Consider the following 18,407-nt stretch of genomic DNA (forward strand, 5'->3'; position numbering starts at 1 on the left):
CTTATAAGCTTCCATAATGCATTTTCCGAGATATGTGTGTATCTGTGATTAATACTCATTCAGTTCAGTTCAGTCACTCAGTCATGTCCGACTCTTTGTGACCCCATGGACTGTAGCACGCCAGGCCTCCCTGTCCATCACCAACTCCTGGAGTTTACCCAAATTCATGTCTATTGAGTTGGTGATGCCATCCAACCATCTCATCCTCTGTCATCCCCTTCTCTTCCCACCTTCAGTCTTTCCCAGCATCAGGGTCTTTTCCAGTGAGTCAGTTCTTCACATCAGGTGGCCAGAGTACCGGAGTTTCAGCTTCAACATTAGTCCTTCCAATGAACACCCAGGACTGATCTCCTTTAGGATGGACTGGTTGGATCTCCTTGCAGTCCAAGGGACTCTCAAAAGTCTTCTCCAACACCACAGTTCAAAAGCATCAATTCTTTGACACTCAGCTTTCTTTATAGTCCAACTCTCACATCCATACATGACCATAGGAAAAACCATAGCCTTGACTAAACGGACCTTTGTTGGCAAAGTAACGTCTCTGATTTTAACATGCTGTCTAGGTTGGTCATAACTTCCCTTTCAAAGAGTAAGTGTCTTTTAGTTTCATGGCTTCAGTCACCATCTGCAGTGACTTTGGAGCCCAAGAAAATAAAGTCTGCCACTGTTTCCACTGTTTCCCCATCTATTTCCCATGAAGTGATGGGACCAGATGCCATGATCTTAGTTTTCTGAATGTTGATCTTTAAGCCAACTTTTTCACTCTCCTCTTTCACTTTCATCAAGAAGCTCTTTAGTTCTTCACTTTTTGCCATAAGGGTGGTGTCATCTGCATATCTGAGGTTATTGATATTTCTTCCAGCAATCTTGAGTCCAGCTTGTGCTTCCTCCAGCCCAGCATTTCTCATGATGTACTCTGCATATAAGTTAAATAAGCAGGGTGACAATATAACAGCCTTGACATACTCCTTTTCCTATTTGGAACCAGTCTGTTGTTCCATGTCTAGTTCTAACTATTGTTGCTTCCTAACCTGCATACAGATTTCTCAAGAGGCAGGTCAGGTGATCTGGTACTTAGGGATTAACGTAAATGTTAGGAAAAGTCACACAAACTCGTTCCATAAAACATTTTTTGGTTTACACTTGTTTTCTAAAACCCTTCACTGGGCAACTTTAGTCTCACCTCTGCCCCCATGCTAGAGAAGTTAGGGTCTGGCGGATACAGTTGGGATTTTAATTCATATGTCTTTTCTTTTGTGATTATTTGCTTTTACTCAAAAGAGCTTTATAGAGGAAAAAAATACATGCAAGTGAAGTTCACAGGACTGTTTATTAGTAGATACAGTTATCTTGCTAATTTGGAAAGTGGCCACTTTGTGATGGAATGATCTAGATACCTCTCTGCCATTCTGCAGCCTTTCAAAGACTTCCACAGAGTGAGAGAGTTTCCCAAGGTCTGAATGGAGACCTGTACTTTTCCAATGTGCTCCCAGAGGACACCCGGGAAGACTACATCTGTTACGCCAGATTTAATCACACTCAAACCATACAGCAGAAGCAACCAATTTCTGTTAAGGTGATTTCAGGTAAGAGTTCAGTTTCCAAAAAGTCTCTTGCAATGATGTTTACAAATGTGTGCAAGTATGTTAACTATTAAATCCCACTAACTTTGAAGTAAACAGATTCATTGATCAGGGAAGTACCTGTGAATAGTCATGAAGGTGTTGGCATGTGTATTATAGGAAGCTTGCCTACTTTACTGTATTTTACAGTTTTTACTGTTATTACCATTCTTGTTTCTATGACAACTTCCTGAATCTATTGGTTTGGCCAGAACATTGGTAAGATGTTACAGAAAAAGCTGAATGAACTTTTTGGCCAACCCAGTTCTTAGTGTTCTGAGCATTTGCTTGTGGTTTATGCTCCACAATGTCATTAACTGGGAGTCCTGCAGCTTCAGTTATATGTCTGCATCTTACTGGTTGGGGGTGGCTCAGTGAATTAATGAAATAGTCATGTACAAGGCAGAGCACTGTTTTTACTAGGTTGGGAGGGCACTTGGTCAGCATAGTGGTTTATGTTTTGTTGCCCAGTATTTTTTTTCTTTTTTTACAATTCTCTCTCCCCTTCTTTTTGCATTCTTCATAATATTCTGTTTATTTCAGTGGATGAATTGAATGACACTATAGCTGCTAATTTGAGTGACACTGAGTTTTATGGTGGTGAGTTTTGGTGATTGATTGTAACTGGTATTTCTTCTTCATTGTAGAATTTAGTTCACTAACTTCACCTCCATGGCTGTTTAACCTTATTTCTTTACGAAATTCCTAGTTACATGTTTAATACCACTAGAATCAATGTATGTTTCATATAAATTTAGCTTTGAGCTCTCAAACATGTCATTAAAACATGTTCCATGTTGTATGTATAATAACAAAAGTTACTATAACTGTTTTCATGTAAAGAATCATCCCACAAAATTTGGAAAAAAAAATCTTTCATATATGTTTAGAATTACATTTTTCATTTTTTGTCTGGCTCATAAACTTTTCTCATAGATTAATAAGAATTGGCAAGGTACCTTAACCTGCTAAAATACTAACATCAAAGTCTTAATAACCTTTAGCAACTAACGTTAACCAGATTTTGACAGAAAAGCATTATATTTTTCATCTGTTTTCACATGACCTTATCAATGTCATATAATTAGAAATAGTATTTCTCTTAATTTAGTTTAAAATCAAGACACTATCTTCAGTGGAAATAATCTTTTAAAAATAGATTTAACATCATTCTTTTAAAAGGAAAAGAATTTTATTTCCTTAAGGGAAACATGGATCTTAAATATAGAGTCTATGAATGAAAATTATGGGTTCTGAATATGGGGTCCTCTTAAATTATCCATAAGCTCAAATTTCTGCTGTACTAATTTTTTACCCTTGAGATATGAAGTAAAAAGCACTAAGGTACTATCAATGGCCAGAGTAACATACCATAACTCCTGCCTTACTTTTATTTTATTTTTACCTTATTTCATATTATTTTACTTTATATTAAAATACTCCTGAAAAACATGGATCTCGAAATCACTTTCAAAGGGATTTTTTAAAGGGATATGATTTCCTCCACCATCTCTAAAATCTAAGGAAAACTCTAATTTGTCTTCAGTAATACCTTTTCTGGTGTTTAGCTTTTTCTTCTGAAAAGTGAGGATAATTTATATTTTACCTTTTCAGTTTTTATGAGCATCAAGTAGATAACACATTAAAGTGTTGCACACTCTTAAAGGGCTCTAAGAACATCAAGATGGTAGGATTTCTACTTTAAGTTCTTCTGAGATGCCACCAGAGGATAAAGACACATTTAGGCCAGGTCTCCATATGATTTTTCTTCATGAAACATGAAGGTAGTCTCTCTCTCTTATCTATCTATCTACCTATCTATCTCTATATATATATACATATACCTCCCTGAGATCTCTGACTTGAGCCCTCTTTATTTTTCCATTGAGGAAACCAACTTTAATTTCTTTAACTTCACCCATAATCTGTGGCACACATTTGCCAGACCTCTGCCAGTCACTTTCTAGTTTTGTTTTGTTTTCTGTAAACCTTGCAATTTGGGGTATCTTGATATATTAGATGTCCACCATGATTTATCTTCATGATTAATTATTGGAATTGACTATAATATTGTCCCTAGGGTAAACCAAAAGACCTTGTCCATTGTCATATCTTTCAGAAAAACCTAACATCTTCCAGAAAATAGATAGCTCATTTTCCCTTTGACCTGAGTACTCATCTTGAGAGGTGGATAATTTGATAACATAATTTTCCTCTCTATGTCTACATTTTGAAACTTTACCAACCCACCAAAAATACATAGAACCCTAAACCCAAATTAGGAAAATATACAATGGAAAATAGTCCTCAATATTAGTTCTTATGCAACCACAGTAGTTTCTACTTCTGGCCAACTGAGTATGGCTATTTATAAGGCAAGGAGTATGTATATATTTGTTTAACAAATTTCACAATCAATAGTAAATTGATTTGAAAAGGGATTAGATTTTTAGACAGTGATTTGTTCTTCTAGAAATCCATATTCTTACTTTGAATGCATATTGATCTTCTTGTTTGCAGCTAAATCACATAGACAGAGACCACCAACATTTTTAACTCCAGATGGCAATACAAGTCGCAAAGAAGAGTTAAGAGGAAATGTCCTTTCCCTTGAGTGCATCGCAGAAGGGCTGTGAGTTAACACTGTCTGTCTTGATGTCCATTTCTTATATAAACATGGTATATTGGTAGAGAGACATTAATATTGTTTCATAGCAGGAATCATTGATAAAGACTCCATTAAGCAATCAAGAAAAATATTATGATTACTTCCAAAACAGGCCATGTGTTATTTCGTATTATGAAAATATTTTGTTAAAGTAAATGTTCCTTTAGAAATGTGTCAGTAATCACCTTATGATTGTTGTAATTGTAATTAAGCTTATTATTTTGCTACTGTTGTCTAACAGATCATCTCAAAACTTAGAGGCTTAAAACCAAGAGCTGTTTGTCATTGATGATTTGTCTACAAGTATGCAGTTGTGCCGTAACAGGGCTGGATCTGACTGATTTCATTTGAGCCTGCTTACGCATCTTCTGAGCAGCTCAGCCTTGGGTTCACAGCTCTGGGTCTCCTGCTGTTAGCAGGGCAGTGGAGCTCCTGGTCATGAATTTTTCACATCCTTCTAGGCAATCGAGCTCTGGCTTATTCTCCTGACAGCGGAGGCTCATTCAGCCTCTTAGTGCCTAACTTTGACGCTGGCATGCTGTCCCATCCTCTACCTCCTAGCGCTGGTCACCAGACCAGCTTCTTTGCAGCTGTCTCATCTATGTGTATACTTAGTTACTCAGTCGTGTCCAACTCTTTGTGACCCCATGGACTGTAGCCAGCCAGGCTCTGTCCATGGGAATTCTCTAGGCAAGAATACTGGAGTGGGTTGCCATGCCCTTCTCTAGGAGGTCTTCCCAACCCAGGGCTCGAACCCAGGTCTCCCACATTGTAGGTGGATTCTTTACCATCTGAGCCACCAGGGAAGCCCTGTCTCATCTATGCACACCTCAAAACTGATACCACCCCCAGAACCCATGTGCCCTTGAGAGGAGTCCCAGGGAAGCCTCAGCTCAGCTGCAGGAACAGCTGTTATGTGAGGCAAACGCTGGAGGCAAGCTTCTGAATACTTTCCTCTCATGCCTGGCATAGAGTAAGTACCATTGATAAGGCACATTTGCTGGAACATTGACTGGACTCTCAGAAACATGTTGTGTTGTGTTGTTATCTGTGCTGTCCTTGACCTGGTGACTCAGAGTATCACATTCCTTCCTAGAAGCCCAGAATCGGCCTCCAGGAAAAATTTTATTAATACCTCTGGAGACACATGGAGGCCCCTGCTGGCCATGTCAAGAAATAACACTACTCATGACCCAGTTCATCAAGTATATCTGTTCGGTTATTTTTATTCAAGTAAACAAACAAAAACAATTCTACAACCCATTAATCCCACTAGTATTTCTAATGATAAATATTGTGTTCTTCCTGAGGGCCTGGACCATTCTTTTTTTTTTTTTTATCTTCCCAACACACACCTTAATACTTGACCTATAGTTTGTGTTTGTGTGTATGTGCTCAGTCGAATCCAACTCTGTGACCCCAGGAACTGCATCCCACCAGGCTCCTCTGTCCAGGGGATATTCTAGGCAACAATACTGGAGTGAGTTGCCATTTCCTTCTCCACGGGATCTTCCCAACCCAGAGACTGAACCCCTGTCTCGGGTTTCCTGCTTTGGCAGGCAGATTCTTTACTGCTAGCACCACCTGGGGAGCCCTGGTCTGTGTGTTTTATGCCGAGGCGTGCGTAGTCACTCAGGCACGTCTGACTCTGGGAACTCATGGACTGTAGCCCACCAGGCTCCTCTATCCATGGTGAGTCTCCAGGCAAGAATACTGGAGTGGGTTGCCATGCCCCCCTCCAGGGGATCTATAGTTTAGTGCTTAGTAAATATACTGAATGGATTTTTATTTTACCCTCATGAAAACCTTCTCAGGTCACCAGATCAAAACAAGCATTATTGTCTCCATTAAGGCAATGGAAGAAACTGAGGCCCCCAAAGCCCAGAGATCCAAAATCAGAGAGCATTTTAGGAGTAGGGCAGGGATTTTGAAGCAGATCTTTTTAACTCTAAGCCTAAGCCTGACTTTTCATCTGTCTCTATAGTTCATGATTTAATAAGAAACATAGGTGAGAAATGGTATAAGTAACATGTGAGTTGGGCCTACCTCTATCAATTGATATAATGTTTTAAAAATATCACTAATAATGAAATTAAAATAACTGCATGATTCCTCTAATCACTTCATTCATCTCATCAGATAGCCTGTTATAAGATAGGGAGATTCTTCTATTTGGTATGGAAATATGTATGGAAGTTTATGGGCTTCCTAACTAACCTAAGGTTAGTTAACACTGTTAAAGTGTTAGTTAAAACTAACCTTAGGTTAGTTTTTCTCTAACCTTTCTTTCTCTAACCTTTATAAGTCTGGCTGATTAAGAAATTGTAACTTGAAGGACTGCCCTGGCAGTCTAGTGGCTAAGAGTGCAGGGGGTATGGGTTCAGTCCCTGGTCAGGGAACTAAGATCCCATGTGGCTCATGGCCAAAAAAAAAGACAAAAAATAAAAAGAGAAGAAATATTAGAACAAAAATTCAATGAAGACTTTTAAAATGGCCCACATTAAAAAAAAAAGTTTTTTAAAAAATTGTGACTCTGTATCGTTAATTTCATGGTCATTCTTTTGATCGATATAGCCCAGTCATGCAAAATTTTCTGAAAGTGGCTCCTTCCTCAGAACTTTGAAGATAATAGTTAGGTCCCTTCAGTCAAGTAAGTCTCACTGCCATTCTCAACAGATCCCTGAAGTCATCACAGTGTGCCATCAGTTAGCTCGTGTGAAAATGGTAACTTACAGACTGAAATGTAAGGTTTTGAGCATTACTTAATAAAAGTGTGGTACTACTTAAAATATTTATCTGTTCCTCATGATCTTTATCACGAATGTTTTTTTGTGATGTTATTTTTTGTTTACCTTATCAGGCCTACCCCAATTATTTACTGGATAAAAGAAGATGGAACACTCCCCATCAATCGGACATTTTATAGGAACTTTAAGAAAACTCTGCAAATCGTTCAGGTTACAGAAGCAGACTCTGGAAATTACCAGTGTATAGCCAAAAATGCATTAGGAGCCATCCATCATACCATTTCTGTCACAGTTAAAGGTATATCATTGTCTAAAATACATGGTTCTTGCCTCCATGAGAATCTTTCATTAAATGCCTTTAATTATATTCTTCAGAATAATAATGTAAATTTATATCAGTACTCATGGTACCTTGAATCTCTTCTCATTGCCATTTATAGTGCTTTTAAATCAGGTTAAAAATTTGCTCCCTCAGATCTTCCTTGCAGAGGATTCCAATTAATAAATGTTGAAAGAATGAAGGAAATAGAAAATCACCATTAGAATTCCACAGTTGTAACTGCTGTAGGCAAGAGCCAGTGATGAGTGCTAAAATTACTGGATGCCCCCTTGCCTCTTCAGAGCAGTCCCTCAAAGTGATCTGAGAGTCCTGTCTCCTGGGCGTACATTTTAATAAAATATAACTCTCAAAAGTAAATAAATAAAATGATGAAATTACTTGGTCAAACTTTCAAGAGAAACAGGTTGTTTGCATAGCCTCAGTGTTTTTTCTCCCCTTACCCACACACATCCAGATTAATTACTGAGGTAGGTTTAATATATGTCCACGGATTCTTCACTCCTCATCCTTTAAGGAGATGGAGCTTAATCGCCCTCCCCTTGCGTAAGGGCTGAAGTTGCCTGCTTCTAGTGAACAGAATGTGGAAAGCAGGAAAACAGTAACTTTACAGTGGAGAGAGCTGGCAGGCATCACTCTAACCAAGTGATCGAGGTTCATAAACCAGAATAAGCCATGTCGATGTTGTGTGCTCCCAGATTTAATGCAGTTAGAAGGTTCCATCACTCAGAACCTCAGTTGAATCGTGGAAAATCATCAGGAAAAACTCTAGTGAAAACAGGTGTACCACAGTGGTTACCAGTGGGAGAGGGAAGGAGAGAGGGCAATAAAGAAGTAGGAGGTTAAGAGGTACAAACTATGATTTTCAAAATAAGCTATAAGGATCTATTGTATAACACAGTATTTGATAATAATAACTGTATTTGATAATAACTGTAAATGGAATATAATCTTTTTTTAAAAAGAAGTAATTATGATGATACTAATGATGGTGGTTGAATGGTGATTATAATCTAGCAATTCAGGAATTCTTCACTCAGAAATCACTAAATTTGACCTTAGGTGGAAAAGCTTTTGTTTCACTTAAAACCTTCCTATTGATCTGTATGAGAATTCAATAGTCGCTGGTATAAACTTTCTCTAGGAATGAGGGCGTGTTGGAATGTTTCACAAAATATTTTGGTCACAGATAAGAAATGGAGAATGTGCTTAGGAAAAATGTGAAGATTAATCAATTTAGTAAGCTTGATTTATCCCTGAAAGAATTCAATTGACTAGTACTCCTTTCTAAGTCTAGAAAGAAGTTCAAAGAAAAACTGCTTTATGAAAAAAAAAAAAGAGATGATAGAGAACTTATTTATAGAGTTGGGGAAGTAATTAACATTGATACGTTTACACAGCTAACACACATATAATTACTTTTCTCCATTTCTGTCCTGATAATAATAAAACTAGGATATTGTTCTTTGTTATAAAAAATTAAAAGCTCTTGATTAAGAAAAAAAATGTTCTACAAAATAACTTACTAGTAGTCTTTAAAAGTCTCAGGTTCATGAAAAACAAAGAAAGACCAAGAAACTTTCAGATCAGAGGAAACGAAGTAGGAAGATGTGACAATTAAATGCAGTGTGATATCCAGGACAGGGTCCTGGAACAGAAATAAGAGAGTGGAAAAACGGGAAAGCCTAGTACAGTGTGTAGTTGGGTTGATGGTATTGTAGTAATGTTAATTTCTTGTTCTGGTATCTGTACCATGGTTTTGTAAGATGTTAACATTAGAGAAAGCCGGTGAAGGACTTACAGGAACACTATACTCACTTGGCAGCGCTTCAAAAACTGCAAAGCTTTAAAAATTGCTTACTAATTTTATAACTGTATATATTCTACAGGGCTTAGAATTTAAATTCCTCTTTCGTATCCCTATCTGTACCTCTAAATTGCTGTACAACTTTAGAGAAATCTGTTACCTTTTTGATATCCGATCCATACAGTATAGAACAAGATGATGATATTTGAATCAAAAGGCTCTTGAAATGATACATAGATGTCAGTGAGTCTCTTTAAACATTCTTTTGAAAATCTGAAGTGTTCTTTGAAGTATAACTTAGAAGTCTGTTCACTCTTAAAAAAACATGAAATTAACAAATGGTTTGCAACATACTTACTTTTATCATTAAGATGGTTCAGTGTACTAAATTTCCTAGAATAATTTACTTGATTAAATTTTGTGGTGTTTTTCTCCTTTTCTTGTAAAGCGGCTCCATACTGGATCATAGCACCTCAAAATCTTGTGCTGTCCCCTGAAGAGGATGGAACCCTCATCTGCAGAGCGAATGGCAACCCAAAACCCAGAATTAGCTGGTTATCAAATGGAGTCCCAATAGAAAGTAAGTTTCCTTGATTGGCTCCAGTCGCAGTGTGTTTTTGGAGCATAGTGATTTCTCCACAGGAGACAAATGATGATAAAATAGCTTGACTTAAGGAAGGAAGTCATATATAAGTTACACAGAAGGACCAGATTACCTTTAGATTTTAATTTTGTTATCTTTAGGTATAATTTATTATGACTCAATTGTTTATGCCATTAACAGAACAGCATGCACTGATTGGAACCTTGCAGTTGTTCTTGTGTTTTGTGTGAGTCATAGGAACAGTGACAGGGTGAGAAATAAACACCCACTGGAAAGTTCACATTATCTTCTTTGTTCAAAATGTCAAGTGATGTGTGGAAACATCACAGGAGTTGGAGGAGGTGTTAGGGAGGCTAGGAATAGAGACAGTGGATATGGCAATAAGAAATACGGCTGTCTTAATTTAAAGAGGTTTTAAATTATTAGGCCCATTCCTAATAGAGCTCAGATGTTCCCAAGTTCTCCAGTCTTGAGAGGTCACTGTTCCATTTAATGCCCAAAGAAGAACACATCTTCTGACCTCAGTCGTATGCTGGATGTTCTGTCTTTGACCCGTCTTCCCTCCCCAAGTATTACTGAGATAATTCTTGACCAGTGTTTACATGATCTTAACTGCCAAGTATCACCTCTTCTGCCACCTTCCCTGGACCACTCCAGCTCTCAGCCAGCTTCTCCAGGCTGCCTAGAACAGTCCCCCAGAGTGTAGCCACAGGCTGTCCCTCAATCTTCTAAATCATAGCAAAGACCAGTTTTACAAAACTTGATTAGATGCTTGAGTCTCATAGGAGGGCATTATAGCAAAGAAAAAAAGAAAATTAAAATGGATATTGCGTCTCCCTCCTCTTGGATTCATAAGCATGGCCATCCACAGAGAGCCCACTGCCTCTCCATTTTCTTGATTCCACCTACCACCAGCTGCTATTGACAGGAGAATCTTTGGATATTTTCCCCTTTTTAGGAGACAGAGAGAAAAATTGGTTTCTGTTTAAAACCCCGCATCATGTTCACCCTCCCCATCAGTAGCATAATAATCTGTAAAGATATTCATTAAAGATAACCTTCAGAATTAAGATACGATATAGAGCAACTTGACTCCTCATTCCTTCCAAAGTGAAAATCACTCAGTCGTGTCCAACTCTTTGCAACCCCATGGACTATACAGTCCATACATATATTATGCAGTCCATGGAATTCTCTAGGCCAGAATACTGGAGTGGGTAGCCTTTCCCTTCTCCAGGGGATCTTCCCAACCCAGGGATCAAACCCAGGTCTCCTGCTTTGCAGGCTAATTCTTTACCAGCTGAGCCACAAGGGAAGCCCAAGAATACTAGAGTGGGTAACCTATCCCTTCTCCAGCAGATCTTCCTGACCCGGGAATCCAACTGGGGTCTCATGCATTGCAGGCAGATTCCTTACCAACTGAGCTATCAGGGAAGCCCTTCATTGCCTCCAAGCCAGAATCAAAAATTGGTTCTACTCTCCCATACCCAAAAGATCCATTAAACTGGCTTTCATGAAATAGTCTTCACCCTAAGATGAATTTGAAAAATACTGGCAGATTTTAAACAGCCCAAGTTCCTGATAATTCTCACCATCAAGGTCTTACTGCTCCAGGTCTAGGTAGAGTGAGATACCCGCTTCTGTGAGTGTTTATTAGTAGTTTGTCACACAACACAATCTTTATCAGATGCGCAGAATCAGACAGCCTGTGTTTATTGTAAAAGGAAATATGTTCCTGGAAGAGCACAGATACTAAAGGGTCCAGCCAAATGGGTTTGGATATTTCTACTCCTAATTTTAACTAGGATCAGAATCGGGAAAAACTGCAGAATATTTTGTGGTTGTGCATTGGGAAGCTGTTGCCAGTCTCAGGGACATATGAGTGAAAACTGAGAAGTGGAAGGAAGCCCTGAACCAAAAAGTAAGTTTTCTGGTAGGAATGTATTCAGAATGGCAATAAGGTATGGAGCATACTCAGCGCTTTCGGTAGCTGAAGTTTCGTAGCTCAGAGATTCTGTGCCGATTTATGGAAGGTTAAACGTACCCCTGAGATCTGGCCTCCGTGAAACTGACAAGTGGGAGGGGACATCCATCATTTCTCAGTGGGGAAACTAGGGAGCCAGGGAATGTTGAAAAGATAAAGCCTTAAGCTCAGCAGCCAGAATGCAATCAGAAGCAGAGGGAAATTGAGATGTAGGTGGGTCAGTGACACAGGGATTAGGGGAGATAAAATAAGGAAGCTGATCTTTCCTTCTGGTTCTCTCAGCTTGTGATCCTTCCAAACGAGGCACAGGTGGTGCCTCTCAGGGAATCTGTAACTCCAGCTGTATTGAGAGTTTTGCACTATTTGGGTATAACATAAGTAAGACTGAAGACTGTAATGTCCAGCACAGGGAATATAGCCAGTATTTCGTAAATTTATTTGGAGTATAATCTATTATAAAATATTGAATCACTGTGTTGTACACCTGAAATCAATATAATATTGTAAGTCAACTAGACTTCAGTTTTTAAAATGAGCTTTGAAGTTTCACTCATAGACATTCCCCTTTAAATGAAATATTTGGGGGAAGGATCAACTATGAAAGGCTGGCATTTGGGGGATGGGGTGTAGGTCCCTGGAGACAAGTGGAACCTGTCTGCTATAACCCCAGATCATCTGATTGGGTCCAGAGCAAAAGGAGTTAGAACAAAATCTCTCAAATCAGGTTCAAAACCAGTTGATTTCTTCCATCCCCGAAGTATGTCTTAAGAGACTGAGCAGAGCTGGGATCAGAGTTGACGATGCCTGCAGATCAAGGGCCCCTCTGCCTCTGGTGTGCCTCAGAGTGGGCACTCTGGTGGACACGTAGGAAGAGAAAATGCCATGCAGCCTGGCAGCAGAGCCAGGGACCCAGTGCCGGGAGCAGATGCTGTCTGTTTATACCGAGGTGATGAGAAGTGTATAAAGAAGGCTGAGCATCAAAGAATTGATGCTTTTGAAATGTGGTTTTGGAGAAGACTCTTGAGGGTCCCTTGGACTGCAAGGAGGTCCGACCAGTCCACCCTAAAGGAAATCAGTCCTGAATATTCATTGGAAGGACTGATGCTGAAGCTGAAACTCCAATACTTTGGTCACCTGATGCAAAGAGCTGACTTATTGGAAAAGACCCTGATGCTGGGAAAGATTGAGGGTGGGAGGAGAAGGGGATGACAGAGGATGAGATGGTTGGATGGCATCACCGACTTGATGGACATGAGTTTGAGTAAGTTCCAGGAGTTGGTGATGGACAGGGAGGTCTGGCATGCTGCAGTCCATGGGGTCGCAAAGAGTCGGTCATGACTGAGTGACTGAATTGAACTGAACTGATGAGAAGTGTCCCTGGGTTGTCTTCCTTCACATCTGGAGGCCAAACTAAAATGCATGGATTACTGTTTGTAATCTCAGAATTGAAAGCTGATGGGTTTGAGGCACCTGGTGGGGACTCACAGGTCTCTGCAGGAGGGCACGGCAGGGGCAGTACAGTTCCCCACCCCCACTCTCAGCCACTGGTCCGTCTACGGCTTCTGGTGAATGACTTCTTGGCTAGACCCTAAGTCTGTTCTTTAAATTTTTAAATAATTTTTAAAAATTTTCAATGTTCAATTTTTTAAAAAATTTTGATTGTATTCATGAATAGTTGATTTGTAATGTGTGAATTTCTGCTGTACAACAGAATGATTCAGTTATACATGTATATACATTCTTTTTCATTTTCTTTTCTGTTACGATTTATCCCAGAATATTGAATATAGTTTCCTGTGCTCAACAGTTGGACCTTATTGCATATCTAATCTAAATATAATAGTTTACATCTGCTAATCCCAAATTCCCAATCCATATCCCCAGTGCTCCCCACCTATAAGTCTGTTACCTATGTCTGTGAGTCTTTCTGTAAATAATTTCATTTGAGACACTGAGTCTTAAACAGCTAGTTAAAGTGAACTCTATATGCCCCCTCCTTGCACTGACCTCCCTGATCCAAGATAGGGAGTAAATGAAGAAGAAAACTGTCCAAATATCTGTAGAAGTTTGAGGAGCCTCCTGCCTCTCCCCTGTCCGCCCTGCTTGATAATTTACCTGTTAATTCAGAGGCCTCTGAATAGAACCGAGGTCTGGGGACATTCTGGAAACAAGAGACTGTGGCTTGTCATCTATAGTGTGCTGAGTTTGCAACCCACAGATACATTCATCAGTGAAGGATGGCAGAGAGACAGGAGAAGGCAGGAGAGAGCAAGATCTGCTACAGTATATAACACAGAATCGGCATGGTAAGGATTAAAGGGGGAGCCAGAGTAGACCTCAAAAGTTAGCTGGGAGCACAGGCTGGCTTGCTGACACCTTCTCCCTAGGAGGTTGCAGAAACCTTGGCTGGACCAGTTGCTGAGCGACAGGGGCAGGAACAGCTGTGCTTCTGCAGCATCATAGTGCGGCATCCCGCCAGGAGCCTGACCTCCCCACCAGGCACCATGCAACAGAGAACATTATCAGAGGACCACAGTACCAGATACCTCCCCACTCCTGATGTGTAGACAGTCACCTGATGTATCACTCTCTTCCCCCCCACCTCGCCCCCACCTCTGTAGGTTCTGGCTGCCAACAAAAGGAGAAAGTGGGTCAGAACAGGAAAGGGTCAGACTTGGGTTTTGTTAGCAAAATATAGTGTTGCTGGTTTGTGACTGTGCGTTTAAGACCTGGCACCTACTGTTTTACAAACCTGGAAGAATTCATTCAGAAAGAGTCAGGGCCCTAATCTCAATGTCTTTCAAAGCTCTATCCCCCTAGGACTGGCCAGGTTACTTTAAACTTTCCTTGAAGCAAAAAAAAAAAAGTATTAAATATGGAATTTGCATAAAATATGTTTGAAACCACCTGCAGAAAGCTGCAGAGATGCTGACGCCAAAAAAGAACTCCTAATTTTTATTGTGTGACCCACAGTGTCTGGGAAAGTGTGAAAATAGAATCCAGGACCAGAAAGAAAATGTCCAAGGTCAAGGCTGTGGACACCAAGATTCCTGACCTTGTCCTGGGAGACAGTGGGAGAGCCTAGCGCTTGTAGATCTTTAATCATCCCCCTTGTGAGTTGAGGTAGATCTCTCGGATTCTTCCAAGTGGAGCATCTGTAAGGTCATACTATTATTATGTTAAAAGTCCCCTTTTCTCTAAAAGATGAGAAGGGGATGGAATGAAGAGAATAAGAGTAGACAGAAGGCCTCCTCCTGCCACAGTTACGTATTTTGCTGATATTGGAGGGAGGGATTGAAAGACAGTGATACATAATAAGCAGTCAGAGGAAAGGAGATGTGGTCTAGGACTCCCCAAGATTCCACCAAGTCATCTTTTTTCCAAAGGGCTCAGTGGCCATCCCTTCACAGGGGATGTAATACCTACATGAAGAAAATTCATCTCTTCATTCAGAGATTTGTTCTACATTATGCACAGCTGTTCAGATTTCGGGAGATGTTTATAGAGGAGACTAACTCAGGAAATCTGAGCAGTAAGTGTACATTAAACAAACCACTAAGTCTCTAGTTTCTCATCTTAGAGATACATATACTTCTCTCTCCTTAGTCTGTTTCATGAAGCTCTTTTTAAAATAAAACTATGCATTAGAAACAAAAATATTTTAAAATTTGATAGTAATTTTTATTTGTATAGTGGCACTTATTGTTTTTCTTATTTTCTAAATGTTGGAAACATTCATGGTTTTGGCCAGCCATGTCAGGAAGGGTAGATAAAAGAAAGTATGATTGGAAGACTGTCAGCCCAGTTCTGAACCTCACCTCTGGGGCTTTGTACGGTGGTCATGTCTGTGCTCTTAAGTGTCTTCACCCAGTGTGCATGTATAGCAACCAAAGTTGGTATTCCTGGAATTAATTATTATTTCTTTGGGCAATTTGGGTTTAGATACTGGAGAGTTACTCCCACTCAGTAGCCAGGGCACAGAATTCAAAGGCTTCAAATCTCTCTGCACCAGTGGTTTCATTTTTTGTCCAGTACCTGCTGAGCTCGCGTATGTCACTGTGACGGTCCTGGGTTTGCTGGTGTTTCTTTAGTAAGTACTCAAGGAAAACCAAACCAGCATTTGGCTGGTAGACCAAACCCCCATGGAGAAATATGTGCTTATTTACTCTTATTATTCTTACCTCGAGGGGTTATTTGATTCCTAAATACATCACCAAAAATAAATATTGGGAGGCTGCTCCATTTAGCAGAAATAAGGCAGATACACTCAGAGGCCTCTCAAGTTAAAGAAAAAAAAATTGTAAAGGGTTGAGAGCAGGGGAAAAAACAAGCCGTGGGCTACATAAAAGCTGTTCTAAATGGTGTGCGTTCTGCTTGATGAACCCCCACCAGGGGAAGATGGTCCTACTGGCTTTGTGAGTTGAGCTGGTCTTCCATGTTCGTGGCGAGGTAACTTTTTACTATGGTTGAAAAAACACATAACAGGTCCTACTGTCAGCCCAGGGAACTCTATCCAATCTCCTGGATAAAGCAGTATAGAAAAATTATTTTAAAAAGAATGTATATACGTGTAAAACTGAGTCACTTGCTGTATATCGAGGTTGGCACAACATTGTAAATCAACTATACTTCAGTTAAAAACACACACACACATAACAGAAAATTTGCCGTCGTCATCATTTTTAAGAGTACAGTTCCCTGATGGCTCAGAGGGTAAAGCATCTGCCTGCAATGCAGGAGACCTGGGTTCGATCCCTGGGCTGGGAAGAGCCCCCAGAGAAGGAAATGGCACCCCACTCCAGTACTCTTGCTTGGAAAATCCCATGGATGGAGGAGCCTGGTAGGCTACAGTCCACGGGGTCGCAAAGAGTCGCACACGATGGAGCGACTTCACTTAGTACTTAGTACAGTACTTTCACACTATTGTGAGATAGATCTCCAGAACTTTCTCACCATGAAAAACTGGAACTCTATCCCCATTAAATACACAGTGATGTAGGTTTTAAGAGCTCGATATGTTCAAGGACCTGGGAGGGACTCCCAGCCCTCCACTGCCTGGCGGATCCATGTGCAGTCAGAATGCACAGGGAGCCCAACTTCTGGGTCCAAAACACTGAGAATAATTGATAGGGGAGACTCCAGAGATGCCGCTCTGTCCTAACACGCTGTGCCGAGGCAGTGGAAGGACATTGCTGAGAATGTGTGAGTCGGCAAGGCCGAGATGATCCTAGACTTGGAATGCAGGACAGGGAACACAGGCCTCCCTGAGGGATGCTGCATTCTCAGGGTACCTGACAGCTGGCCACAGGTCTCATCCACTTCCTAGGCCAGTGTAGCATGTCATTCCTCTGCTGAGGAAATCTATACTGTGTCCAAGGAATTGAAACTTGTATTTTTTTTTTTCGGTTGGAAGAACATGCTCCTTAAGGCCATTTTGAAATCATTAGAACCATAAACAGTGGATGTGAGCTAAGGTGCCAACTCAAATTGTTTCTTTTTTTTTTTTTTCGGCCACTACACAGCATTCAGGATCTTAGTTCCCCAACCAGGGATCGAACCCATGCCCAGGCAATAGGAGCAGGGAGTTGTAACCACTGGACCCAGGGAAGTCCACCAACTCAAAGCACCGTGGCTCACTCCATCACTAATTGAAGTAACTGGACTGTCTAAGAGAATAGTCTTTCTTCCTTTTTTTTTTTTTTTTTTGATTTTTTTATTTTTAAAAATTTTTATTTTGTATTGGGGTATAGGGCTTCCCTTGTAGCTCAGTCAGTAAAGAATCTGCCTGCAGTGCAGGAGACCCGGGTTCAATCCCTGGGTTGGGAAGATCCCCTGGAGAAGGAAATGGCAACCCACTCCAGTATCCTTGCCCGGAAAATCTCATGGACAGAGGAGCCTGGTAGGCCGCAGTCCATGGGATCGCAAAGAGTCTGGCACAACTGAGCAACTAACACTTACTTACTTACTTTATTGGGGCATAGCCAATTAGCAAACAATGTTGTAATAGTTTCAGGTCAGCTGCAAAGGGAACCAGTCATACATACACATGTATTCATTCTCCCTCAAACACCCCTTGCATCCAGGCTGCCTCATAACGTTGAGCAGCATTCCATGTGCTATACTAAGATGATTTTCTAAGTTAGCTATCAATTGTGATTGGAATGTCAGACATACAACTACATACAGAATGGTGTGATAGTAAATGTGTGTAGTTTTAAGCCACTAAGTTTAGAGTAACTTGCTCAGCCTCAGTAATGCAACCTCAACTAATTAGTCATTAGCCTCAACTAATGCAGAATGAGAATGAGTGGGCATGATGCTTTGAATACGTGTGATTAAACAAGGATGAATAACACTAGCGTGATGTCTTTTGTTATTTATCTTCATTAATAATCCACAGATGAAACTTTTTAAAGTGATAAAGGAGTCTAAAGGCAGTAATAAATATGTCTTAGGTGCCCATCCTTTTCCTGTCATCAAAGAGGAGAAATGGTGTTTAGAATGTCAGTACAGGCTAGTAAGTGGCTCAGGTTCCAAGAGCAGTTTAAGAGGAAGGGTGCTATTATTTATTGTTTTAATTCATTTTATTGAAGTATAGTTGATTTACCATGCCACGTTAACTTCTGCTGTACAGCAAA

The 18,407-nt window shown here is 40.2% G+C and overlaps 1 protein-coding gene across 6 annotated transcripts in view; it reads left to right on the plus strand.

Moving 5' to 3' along the window:
• NRCAM (neuronal cell adhesion molecule) overlaps positions 1–18,407 on the plus strand; it is a 320,887-nt gene that overhangs the window by 245,507 nt on the left and 56,973 nt on the right. For all 6 annotated transcript variants that reach the window (XM_070369605.1, XM_070369599.1, XM_070369603.1 and 3 more), the window contains 5 exons: positions 1,416–1,586; positions 2,166–2,222; positions 4,143–4,254; positions 7,151–7,335; positions 9,630–9,761. In XM_070369605.1, the coding sequence (XP_070225706.1) occupies positions 1,416–1,586; positions 2,166–2,222; positions 4,143–4,254; positions 7,151–7,335; positions 9,630–9,761 (657 nt within the window). The remainder of the gene's footprint in view (positions 1–1,415; positions 1,587–2,165; positions 2,223–4,142; positions 4,255–7,150; positions 7,336–9,629; positions 9,762–18,407) is intronic.

This window comes from Bos mutus, chromosome 4 (assembly GCF_027580195.1).
Source record: "Bos mutus isolate GX-2022 chromosome 4, NWIPB_WYAK_1.1, whole genome shotgun sequence".
NCBI lineage: Eukaryota > Metazoa > Chordata > Mammalia > Artiodactyla > Bovidae > Bos > Bos mutus.